The 13,020-nt window shown below is 38.6% G+C and overlaps 1 protein-coding gene across 7 annotated transcripts in view; it reads left to right on the forward strand.

Moving 5' to 3' along the window:
- The window catches only part of ARHGAP6 (Rho GTPase activating protein 6), a 162,636-nt gene extending 150,904 nt beyond the window's left edge, over window positions 1-11,732 (forward strand). For 5 of the 7 annotated variants that reach the window (XM_035542161.2, XM_035542160.2, XM_050713589.1 and 2 more), the window contains 3 exons: window positions 4,987-5,249; window positions 7,532-7,612; window positions 8,692-11,732. In XM_035542161.2, the coding sequence (XP_035398054.1) occupies window positions 4,987-5,249; window positions 7,532-7,612; window positions 8,692-9,398 (1,051 nt within the window). In that variant the 3' untranslated portion in view covers window positions 9,399-11,732. The remainder of the gene's footprint in view (window positions 1-4,986; window positions 5,250-7,531; window positions 7,613-8,691) is intronic. The other 2 variants (XM_050713587.1, XM_050713586.1) reach the window with 1 other exon arrangement.
- The last annotated feature ends 1,288 nt before the right edge of the window (window positions 11,733-13,020 follow it).

Consider the following 13,020-nt stretch of genomic DNA (forward strand, 5'->3'; position numbering starts at 1 on the left):
AACTAACCATGTATATATTTAATTCACAAGAAATGCCAGATAATTAGTTATTAATTGTCTTTTACACTTATTTCACATTTGCCATGGTCTAAGGCAGCAGTTAGGAGAGGCACTGAAAATCACGTGACATATGGTAATAATATGGTACTCTTTAGAGACTTTTCTTTAAGCTCTCAGTTTGAAATGATCATATTTGTGACACAAGCCTATAAAAAATTTAATGATGGATTTCACCATCTGTAATAGAAAGACATAAAATTGTATCTCACGTGGATTCACAAACTAATTGAGCATAAATTTACATTACAAATCATTGTGGATGTAACAGGTTATTGTTAGATCCAGTTTCCTTTAAGTTAATTGACCTTTCCATTAGCTTCCTTACTTTTCAGCCAACATGCACACCTACAGGAGAAAATAGATCTTTTGTGCAAAGCTGGTCACAACTGACAAAAGGGTTTTGTAAGAAAAGGTTACTAAACCAAATAGGAGCATTATGGCTACACTAGTACCAATTTATTGTATTTTCAGTAATGGGCAGATGAGGTATGAGATAGGAAAAACTTGCTATCTCTCATTTGTCTTCTACTCTGCTATCATGTAAGTGATTTATTCTTAATGTTAATGAAGTATTAGTTTTCACTGTGATTGCAACTTCTTGGTTAAGATATTCCAGGCAATTAGAGTGAATGTTGCTTAGTGTTATCGCTAGAAGTGTGATGCTCTTAAGAGATGAATCTTTTTCAGGACATTATATCAGTTTTGAGGATACATATTTGTTAGTTATTTTTCCTGTAAGAAGTGTGAGAAAGCAGAAAACAAGGAGATATTTGTCTTGATTTCATAACAGTGAGCTTCCAAAATATGTCCGTACAACTGGAATTTCCTTGATTATATACTCAAGAGCACATTCCAAATTTGGACCCATGGAACAGAAAACTTTAGATATTCTTGAGAGAATCTTCATCATAAAAGCTGGTTGGCTGCATAACATAGTGTGTGGAATCAGCTTCAAGACTTTAATGTTATATTACTTGCACTGAAGGTCCTGCTTCTGCAAATGCCCTTGCATCTCTGCTTTTGATGTCACTGCAAATGCTTTCTTGGTTCTAATCTAATAGAAAACAATCTCTTTTCCTCCTCAGAGGAGGACAAATCAGTTGTTCCTCATATTTCAGTTCTCTTAAGAGTTGAGCATCATGAATTGATGTGTCAGGGAGTTTATGGAAGTTGGTCATGGTAAAGCACTAATTACCAGTGGCTGCAATTATGAAGTCTGCTTTTGTGGATGACTTTCCCAATGTTTTTGTATGTTGGCTTGATGACAATGGAATTTGCAGTTTCCAGCTGTAAGATGAAGCATCTTTAAACTAACACAAAAATAAAACATTTCTTATGACTATTTATTGCTTATCATGGTTAGTAGATAGAATAAATGTGTTTTAGAGTTATTTTAGAGTAAATACAGAGTAATTTTAGAGTAAACGTGTTTTAAATTTGTGCAATTTTTGAGTGCTTTTGATAGCAATGATAGGTTTTAACTCACCCAAACCTGTGGCACCCAAGATGAGTCCATACAATAGTTTTTAATTTCCATACAGTATGTTTAAACACAGAGGCTTCCTGAATCATTGAGTACTCTACCCTGTTACAGTAGCAACCACATCATAATCCTGCAGTAATCTGTTTTGTTGGTGGCACCTCAAATATATATGGAAATTGCTACTTCATGCTGCCAAGCCATCAAACTGTGTATGATTTTCCTCTTATAAGAAATAATTGTTTTTCCTCTCAGAAGCTTTAAGTTGTAGCAGAAAAGTATTTCTGCCAAAACTAAAATGGGATTTCTGGTTTTGATGGCCTTAATGCCAATGGAAAAGTAGGAATGTCCTCAGTAGAAGTAATTATTGTTATTAAAATTTTTGCAAGTCACCCATGTTTGTAGACTCAGGTGGATGACAAATTCAGAAGGATGCCAGTTAAAAAGGAAAACTCAAAACTCCTTAACAGCATAGGTGATTTTTGTTTTGGAATCTGAAATAGTATTTTTGAACAAGTGCTGCATAAGTTCTTTCTGCAGCTTTCAAACCTTTCAGTCAGATGCATGCACTTAACCACTTCCTAAATCTTTTCCATAATGTAGTTCAAAACCTGCAGAAAATATTTCACTTGCCTTCCCATTTCTCACCTTTAGTAACACATAATTTTCTATTATTCTTAATGGGACTCATAATCTGCCCTTATTCATAGGCTGCATATAGGTGTGTATCCTGAGCAGTATTGACATTTGCCTCTATATTTATTTTTTCCCCAACATATAGGTAGACAGTCCCACAATTATCTAGGAGAAGATTAATTAATATCTCTTTGATAATTAACTCAAACTGTAAACAAATCAGATGCAAAATTTTTGTTTCAAGGAACATATGGAGATTCATGTTTTATTTGGAAAGCTGCGAGCCAAAGACATTTATTCCTAAATATCATCTTAAAGTTATGTATGTAAAGCAAATGTATGAGATCAATTTCCAGCTGTATAGTATTTAATCCATTTTGATAGTTTCTTATAGTAAGATTAGCAGAGTCTACAGGCATTTTCTTTAAGACTTTTTTTTTCTAAAGAAATTTGAAAATGATATTAGGTATAAATAATTGCATGGGTTTACTAGCAGAAATAGTAAATGAGGTTAGAAACTTGAATGTTCGAACCTTTCCAAAAACTTGACAGTATCCATTTAAGTAAATTTTTATCAGGAGCTCTGTCTTGAGACAAGCTAGACTATAAGAGATCATTCAAGGTAAGACATTAAATCAGTGTTTCACAAAGCTCAAGTTTTTGTTCCCACATTCTTTCATTTGCATTTCTTTCCCCTCCTTCCTTGTGTTACCTTGCCATGGCTTAATTGGTTCAATACCTCCTTTGCCCTGTGCAACATAGTTAGGTTGCGGTCCTGCAAAGATTTACATGAGATAAGCCTCACTGGTGTCAGTGTAAGTGTTAAGCACATCTGTATGGTAACAGGATGATGTTTAGATGACACTCAGTCTAGAAAGCTGGAAAAAAAGACTTTTGGTCACAGGAAGTCTGCAGATACCAACAGTTTTCTCCTTTCCTCTCAGGTCTTTCTGACTCTCTTAAAATTCCTTAAGACATTGCTTAAATGCATCTCATTTTACCTCACACTCACTGCATAAGTGTTTTGTTGTCGTGTTGTTTTTGTTGTGTGTGTGGTTTTTTTTCGTTTGTTTGTTTTTAAGAACTTAAGGAAAAGGGAAAGAGAAAGATAGAAGGGTTTTATTTTGTTATAGCATTTTACATATTTAAAAGCCAATTTAAATACTGTGGCTTCAGTATGTGGCTGTGGATTAATTCACCCTGTGCTCATCTTCATCTGGGAAGCTGAGGTGGGAAGTTGCATAGCTGAGGCATGATTTACAATTAGTTTTAATGACTCCCCAGCGTTACCATGCCAGCCACACTGGGAAGCCTGGGACAGTGCTGCTTAGCCAAATGGCAGCTCTGGTTTTGTGAGTTGGCCCCAGTTAAGGTTCAGGATCAGTTCAGTGGTGGTTTTCTTGCTGGGAGATAACTAGGAGAAAACATTATTAATTTAATCCCAATGCTTTATGGTTCCTTTTACATTGGGGGGGAGAAAAATGAAAAACATAATAATCATGATGTTGAGTGTATATATTTTATGTTTTGGGACACAGCACTTGTAAGTCAATGACGGGAAAAAAAAAACACCACTTCAAAGTGTTATTAAGTTTTGTCAGTATCTGTGTATTAATCTTTAGTCTGCTGTGGCTAGCCTGTCTTACCACTGTGTTTTCTTTATTTTCCTTCCTCAGTTTTACTTCATTTGTCTGGAAAGAGGGTTATTGTTCCATAACAAATAATATGCTTTGGCTGCTCACTGAGTTCAGGCTGTCTTTGGATTTGACTCTGAGAAAGGCTGGCCGTTTTCAGTATACAAGAAAGACCCTCTGTCATAACACATGCAATCAGAGCAGATATTAATGTGAGGTCACTGATAAAAACTGTTTTCAAGAGAACAGCAAGCATAAGATAAGCATTTAAGAAACAAAGATTAAGGTTCAGAGAAATGAAAAAATGAGTAATAAAAATATAAATTATGGGCATCCAACAGGAAAAAAAGTGTGTTTACAGAGTATTTCTACATATGCTTTGGGAGGTTCTCTAGCTTGCAGATTCTCTCCTGTCTACATAATAAACAGTAACAGTTCAAGAAATCTCCCTCTGTGTCCCCAACACACTTTGAAAAAAGAGAGGTTTCTTTCTGAGCCTGGAGGTACCTTTTGGTGGATGTTTTGTTTACTTTTTTTTTTTTTGGTTGAAATTAAATGCAGTCTATGCTGTTGGTAATATAAAGGTGAAACGGTAAAAGAAGTTCTAGAAGTTATTGCCAGAGCCAGTTGTTTGCTGCCCCCATCAGAAATATGATAGATATATCTGGTAGCACTCTGTAGAATATTTACCTTCTGATGTCTCTAGAGGAGGATCCTTCTCACAGTGTGAGAGATGAGCTAATTATTTGATTTCAGTGACTGTGTATTACTTTTGAATGGAAGACGTGATTTTAGCATACTGCTTATCATCAAACTAATCTTCCCTATCATGCCCCCAGATTTATTGTTGCAACAAGCAGAATTGTCAAGGTAACATAAGGAATTGATTCACTGTTTAATTTCCTGTGGTGAAGTGTACGATTGTGTGGTTTTTGTTGTTTTTTTCATGATAGCAACATCTTTTGATTTTTAGTGGCCTCTGCTGGCCACTTCACGGCAGAAGTTTTACTCATGGAAAATTCACCTCTATACTGCTTCTGAAGTGTTTTCATTTCAGCACCCGTGATCATACTTTTGCCTTTAATTTTTTTTATCTGTATGATGTCAAACTGCACCTGTAGCTGTGAATATAAAGCATTTTTCATTAACAGTAGATTGTTTAACAATGTTTCCCAGAAGTCCTGAGATGCTGCGGTCAGAAGGTTCCTACTCCACAGGAGAAAGACACTCTTCCACAGACTCCAACAAAGCTTCGAGTGGAGATGTCTCCCCATACGACAACAACTCCCCAGTACTTTCTGAACGCTCACTGATGGCAACACAAGAAGAAGTTGCCCGCAGTCCAGATAAGCTGTACAGGGTGCCTGAACAGTACACCCTGGTTGGTCATTTGCAGCCTAAGACAAAGGAGAATTCTTCTGCATCACAGGCTGGAAAAGGTATATGCTGCTCCTGTTCCACTTTCTAAGTGACCAGTGTGGGTTTCTGAAGTAACTGTAAAGTGTCTGCTCTATATTGTCAGCTATCAGGACTTGAGTTTATTGCAGTGTAACAATCTCACAAGAAATGACTGACCAATATCCTTTTTTTTTTCTGTTGAGCTTAAGTGTTTGCTCAGTCCTCCTCTTTAGCTCAGCCAGCTGTTAGGGATGCTCTTAGTGTGGCATTTGTCAAAACTTGGAGCTTTTGTTTAGTAAAAAAGAACTCTGTATGTCTTGCTCTTCAGCCTTGTAAAGACTGTTATTTCTAGTGCTGCTTGGCAGGACTGTAATACCTACAAGGTTATGCTCTAGACTTTGGAAAAATCTGAGTTTAAGACATCATGCTATAAATTTTCTCCAATTGAAAAGAATGACCTCAACTCCATTGCATTGTAGAACACAGCTGAGCTGCACAGCTCTACATCTGTTACCAATAACACACCTACCAATACTAGAGCAGGGATCCATAATTTCCATACATGTCTAGGGAGTGCACACCTGAATGATTTCTTCTATAAAGAACTGTTGTTAAAGCTGATAGCTCACCTGTGCTCTCAGATGATTTTCATTTCAAAATGTAAAAAAATATTAATAACTACTTTCATGAAATACATGTGTAGTAAGCCAAACTTTAAGGAATTTCAGTGCTTAGTGGTGCAGATAACTGTTTGGTGGCATTTTAAAAAACATCTGGTTTCAGAGGTAGTGGTTATGTGATTAAATTCCCTTTTGGAATTAATGGGATTTAGACTATTATCTCAATTGTATGCTTTATAAATGCCACTGGGCATTATTTAGATGTATTCAGCATCTAAATCTCTGAATAGGTTTCAAAATGTCGTTAGGTTTCTAGTAAGTTATCAACAGGAAATTACATGAAGCTTTATCATATTAACCATCTTTTGGACTTTAATATGCATCACAATGATAGTAGACCATGACGAATTAAGAAATTTCTTTACTGCCAGATGAAATCTGAAAATGGCACAAAATGGTTAGAATCCAGAACAATGCCTGACGTGTGCATTTCATTAAATCTCTGTTATGCGACAGCACTTTCTTGTAAGACCCAAGATGCAGGTTGCTAGAGCATGCCTTACAGCGGCTACTGGGGCTGCTTGAGGGAACTTTGCCATTCTTTTCCTTAAAAAAAATACATGATCTAACTTTTCTTGACCAAATCCTCCTGTTCTTGTGCAAATTCTGCCATTCACACAAATACAGACTGGGCAGAGAATGAACTGAGAGCAGCCCTGAGGAGAAGTACTTGGGGCTGTTGTTTGATGAAAAACTCAACACAAACCAGCAATGTGTGCTTGCAGCCCAGAAAGCCCACCGTATCCTGAGCTGCATCAAAAGCAGTGTGGCCAGCAGGTCGAGGGAGGTGATTGACCCTCTCTGCTCTGCTCTTGTGAGACCCCACCTGGAGTACTGTGTTCAGCTCTGGGGCCCCCAGCACAAGAAGGACATGGGCCTATTAGAATGAGTCCATAGGAGGTCCATGAGGATGATCAGAGGGCTGGAGCACCTCTCTTATGAACACAGGCTGAGGGAGTTGGGGTGTTCAGTCTGGAGAAGAGAAGGCTCTGGGGAGACCTTACAGTGGCCTTCCAGTACCTAAAGGGGGCCTACAGGAAAGCTGAGGAGGGACTCTGTCAGGGAGTGTAGGGATAGGACAAGGGGGAATGTCTTTAAACTAAAAGAGGGAAGATTTAGATCAGATATTAGGAAGAAATTTTTTACTCAGAGTGGTGAGGCACTGGCACAGGCTGCCCAGAGAAGCTGTGGATGGCCCATCCCTGGAGGTGTTCAAGGCCAGGTTGGACTAGGCCCTGGGCAACCTGGTCTAGTGAGAGGTGTCCCTGCCCATGGCAGGGGGGTTGGAATTAGGTGATCTTTAAGGCCCCTTCCAATACAAACCATTTGGTGATTCTATGACTTCATTAAGGCAGAAGACAATGAAAATTTCACTCTCTCAGCAAGCTCAGGTGTCCTGTCCATACAGAGTTCACTAAATTCATTACATGATCTGAGCCTGGAACAGCAAGTAATTGCAGACAATACATTTGTTCTGTTTGTGCTAGGTGCACAGCAAGCCAGTTGCTAGTATATGTTATCAACTCTGATATTTTACATAAAGTTTTATGTCAATTCAACTTAATATTCCATTTGTGTGTTTCTAAATAATGGTTTTAAAAGGATTGATTCATCATCTTCTTTCTGCTCTTCTTCCCATTCAGATGTTTCAGAAGATCATTTCGATATCTGGGGCACCTGGCATTCAACACTGAAAAGTGGCTGCAAAGATACAGGAATTACAGGTCAGATATTTCTCAGAAGTTTTAAACACAAATCTAACAGAAGCATAAACTTTCCATGTGTTGAGAAATCACAGTGAAACAAATGGGAGAACTTGTGTTGCCGAGAGCTAAACGTGTACATAAGCCACTGACCAGATCTTGGACTTTTAAAGGGTTGTTCAATAAAATACAGAGAAGTACAATGATTTTACAAATGTGACAGCATTTCAAGCTGTTAGAAGATAATTTAAAAGATCATTTTCTAATTACTTCAGAAAACAGTTTTACATAGTTCTAAAATTCACTAGAAGCTGGACACCTTGTGGAGACTTGGAAGTAGCTGCAGTAGTGGCATAAGCACAGCCTGTGAGGCTGAAAGCTCTGACTCTACCTATGAACAGAGTGGTCTTGACAAGTTATTGTCCCGTTCTGCCTGTTGTTTTTCCTGCAATCTGCACCCACCTTACAAAGGAACTGTGAGACTGAAACACCTCCTGCATCGAAAGATGCTGTGTGCTATAAGGCTTTATGTTAGAGCAAAGTACTTGAGTCACTTCAGTCAATAGGCATAGTTCAGATCAGAAATATTAGAGGTTCACACAATCAGAGAATGGCTGAGGTTGGGAGGAACCTCTGGAGTTCACCTGCTCCAACCTCTGCTTGAGCAGGGCCACCCAGAGCAGGTTGTCCAGGCCCATGCCCAGGTGGCTTTTGAGTTTCTCTAGGGAAGGAGACCCCACAGTCTCTCTGGGTAGCCTGTGCCAGTGCTCTGCCACCTGCACAGCACAGAAGTGCTGCCTGGTGCTCAGAGGGAGCCTCCTGTGCTCCAGTTCGTGCCCAGTGCCTCTCGTCCTGGCACTGGGAACCACTGAAAAGAGCTTGGCTCCACACTCAGTCTGGTAGTCAGACAAATGCAAGGCTGTTGCTCCATGTCCTTGGGTTCAGCCAGTGGTGGGCTGATAAACTTTTAATTGTGTAGCCTAATGATAAAAGCCCCTATCTCTCTTCTGCAGTATGATGCAGGGAAAAAGCAGTAACTTGTAAAACGTCATGTAAAGGACTGTGCAGACTGACATTGTATTTCTTACTCCGGACCCCAGGTTCTTATGGAAACATTTACGAAAGTAGCTTGCTGCGACCTGGACAGTGCTCTCTTTCCCAGGGGAACCTATCCATATATTCTCCTCGATGGCAGGGAAGCTCATCGGAATTGGACAACAGCAGACAAGTCATGCGAAGGAGTCAGACAACTGCTGCCATTCCTGAGTGTCAGCTCCATCCTGCAGTGTCTCGGGTGTGCAGTAACCCACATATTGAAGCCAGCGGTAGGAGTTTGGACCAGTCACGTTCAAAGTCGGAGCGGCACTTGACTTTAAGCAGTGTGGAGGACCTCACTGAGTATGACTCACATGCGGGTTGTTCTCAGAGCATGGCCAAGCCCTCCTACAGAAAAGAGAGGCCACCACCCCCATACCCTGGCCCAGCAAAAACAAGCTCTGCGTTGTCGCAGCGATCAGGCGTTTCTTCAACATTGCACTCTTTGTGGAGACTTCAACGACATGAAAAAAGTTCAGGGACCAGAGCAGCTGGAGGACCAGCAGCCAAAGCCCCTGAGCAGGCCATCTCCAGGCAGGAGCGATTGGCCCCGCACTCCCAAGTGGGTAATATCTATTCGACGGCAGCTCACAGTCAGAACAGTAAAAATGTTTCAGAGCCAGACTGGCATGATTGGCAAAGAGAGAGATGGCAAATTTGGGAGCTTTTATCAGCAGATAACCCTGATGCCCTCCCAGAAACCCTTGTATGATCAAACTCAACAGAACTGCCACTCATAACTCTGCCTCCCTCTCATAGGAAAACAACAGTCATGTTGGAAAAGTGGGGGGCTTGTGTGTTTTCTACCAACTAAGTTACATATAATTTTTTTAAACCTTGTTCACTCTAATTTCTTAACAGCACTGTCAAGCAATCCATTTACAAATACAGTATGTTCCTGTTTTTCAGCAAGCTTTTGAGAAAAAAACAAGATGAAAATTTTAGTTTAATAACTCTGTATGCATACACTGTGTATAAGATAAAACTATTGCTTCAATGTGGCTAAAAATGTATTTATATATCTGCAGTTTTGATGATTGTATATTCTGTAATGGGTATTGTATGATAATCATATATTATGTTTTCATATACAGATGTCAATCAGTCATGACTGCTTTTTTTTAAAAATCACTGCACTTACATTACCGTGATATGCATTGGAATTCTATAGAAAGTGCACAAGCTGGTTTCTGTGCTTGTATAAAAAAAAAAAAATGTTAAGCGGGGAAGTTGTCCCTAATTTCACTGCCTATTGAAAAACACTAAAACAGAGAGGAACATGAAAAGCCATATATTTTATAAGGGTAATAGTGAGCGAGGGGGGGAAATACCAAATATTTTTTTCTTATAAATATATTTTCAAACAAAATTAAAATTTGATACAAGTTAGATTGTAAAAATATTTTTTTTAGATTCTGATAGGAAGCAGTTCAGAAAATCAAGAGCAAGGCCGTGCCTAAACCAACTAAAGATGTAGTGCAAAGGTCTGCCCTCCCATTCTAGAGGAAAAACAATGTTATGTATACCGGATATAATATATATATTTATAAATGTATCATTTTATGTATTGTTCTAAAACAATAAACTGGAATCCAAATTTTAGAAAACCAAACCCAATAAATTGAGGTGTGTAACGACTGAGAAAGAATATGGCTTTTCCTTTAAAATAGCAAAGCTTCAGCATTAAGTAAGTTAGACAAAGCAAAAAGAAAAATAAAGACAGAGATGCTAGCAAAAGGGAGTCACAGAATTTCGGAAATGAACATGCCATTTGGAGAAGTTCACAGCTGTGTTTCTATAAATATTGTGCCAAAGCCTGGGTCAATAGTACTTCTTCAATAACTGTATGCTGCATTGTTAAATGTTGATGTTTTATAAGCCTTCTGGTGTTTTTAAATTGCAAAAACGTTTGTGGCCAGCAGGTGGCAATGTACTTCAGTATTGTAGAGAAAATTATTTTATCACTTGATAAGGGAAAGTATCATATCAAAAGAATTTTATAAAACATATTAGTGTTAATTTTAATGAAGTTGAAAACTTATTCAGTGATGTTGTGTTTAAGTTCTATCTTGTGCCATAATGATGGAATAAAAGGCTAAGCAAAACAATGAGCATATTTTTGCTCTTTTTTTTTTTTTTTTTAGTAAGGTTTATGTAAAAATTGATGTGTTTTTATTATGTTATTGAGTATCTCTGTCAAAAACATCTAAGAGGCTTAGGGCCCTAAAGACCACTTTTAGATATGACTTAAATATACAAGATCCAAAGTTTTGTTTGTGTCTTAGGCTTAAAGGCCATCATACAAGGAGCCTGCTTATCTCCATTTTCCCAAGTAAAGTAATAAGATAAAAGTACCAACCCAAGCAGAAAGGGGCAGGATTTGGCCTTTGGCTGTTGAAGCACTGTCAGGCTGGCCAGCTCATTTTATCAATATTGCATTTAGAATAAATCTCAGTTCTGTCCCTTGATACTAGACTTGATACAAAAAGATTCTTGCATGTAGCTTGTTGCAGCAACTGTCAATTTATTACCAAAAGAAAAACAAACAAAACAAAACTCACCCAAATTCAAAAGATAGTGGAATATAAGAAAGGACTAAAAAAGAGCTCTCACAAGCAATCATTATTTGATCTTGCCTCAATATCATCCCAGGCTTGATGCAGATTTGCTACAGCATCTTAAAGCTCTGTAGCAGTCCTAAAAAACAGGCATAATAGAAATCCTGCTGCAGAAGATGCTCTGTTCACTGTCTCCTCATTTTAAATCCCTTTCTAAATATAGATGTATCTGCACATTTCTAACATTTTTAGTGAAAGATGTCTAACACTTACTTAGCCTCATAAAAAGATTCCTTTTCGCCAGTACCTCTCTCTGTATATATGTGTATATATGTGTATATTGCCATCAATATGGTGTTTATGCAAAAATGAGAACAAAAAAAAAAACAACAAAAAACACTGTCAAAGGACAATGTGTCTGCACACATTTCACTATACAATTGCTTGGAAGAAAACATATAGAATAAATCCTGATGAATTAAAAATAACATTGGCCAAGACTGAATCATTTCTCTCTGCTATTTTCATTTGAACAGGACAGAGCAAAATTATCATAAGCAAGATAGGTATTAAGTAGCTTTAAGTTGTACCTCTTATATACGTACATAAGATCGAACACTTCACTGTTACAACAGTAAGTTTAGTGTGGTTTTCTAAATTTAGATAGCTTTGGGGGAAGTTTACACTTTGCTACAATATGCAAGGGGTGGAGCTGGGCTAGACCAAAAGCTTTTTTGATTTAGCTAGAAATTTGGAAAACTATTAAACTAAGCAAAATGCTTAGAGGAGGAAAAAAACATTTTGAAAAGCCTATCAAATTATCTGGCAGGTACGCATCCCTCTCCTTCACCTCCTGGTCCTCCCACCCCAAAAATGTGAAAGAACAAAACAAACAAAAACAGGTGTTTGAAACTTTCTGTGAAGGAAATGTTTACTATAACAGGAAGCAGCTGGAACTTAAGACAAATAGATAGACATGGCAAATAGTGGTCCTAGGTACCAAAGTTTGGAGCTTATGTGGACAGGGTAAGGCCCTCTCACCGTTAGCAGGACCAGAGGCTGGGGGAGTGTTAGAGTCTGAAATAAGATTTTTATTGCTTCCGTGTAGGACAGGGAGGCTGGAGAGAACCTCAGTATAGTTTCTGTCAAAAGGCTGCCATGCTATGTAAACACACATCAACACCCCAAATGCAAAATAATTTGTAATGACGTGTATATTGCACAGTAAATCTAGCCTTTGCAAAACCCGGACTTTCTTTAAAATCACTATTTTTTATTTGATAAAAAACAAGTCAAAGTAGAAAACCACTGACCAGTGGTCAGAGGTTATTGACCAGTTTTAGGACAAAGAACATCCATAGTCCAAGATATAAGCGTCTAATTCAGCACTCCAATGATTTATCACCAAAATACAGAATTATTTTAGCTATTTAGGGACTTGCTTTACCTGGCCATAAGCTTGCAGTGAAGAAAGTTTAGCATCCTTGTTTTCTTCTGTCCCTTACCTGCTGTTACAGCGCTAGGCTGATGAGTTTCTCTCTGACTCACCTGGAAGAAAGGGCTCACAGTCAGTGGTGCTGTGAGACGCAGCGAGGTGCCCACATCACGGTGGAGGGAAGGCACGTGTTCATCAGAGGACCTGCCACCTCCCCAGCTCAGCTCCCACCTGGGCCCCCCCACTGCTGCCAGAGTCCCACCGCAACCTGTTCATTCTCTGTTCATGGCACATGCCCTGTGTTCATGTCCAGCTTCGCTTTGGTGTCTTCAGCTACAGAA

Source organism: Cygnus atratus, chromosome 1 (genome assembly GCF_013377495.2).
Source record: "Cygnus atratus isolate AKBS03 ecotype Queensland, Australia chromosome 1, CAtr_DNAZoo_HiC_assembly, whole genome shotgun sequence".
Lineage (NCBI taxonomy): Eukaryota > Metazoa > Chordata > Aves > Anseriformes > Anatidae > Cygnus > Cygnus atratus.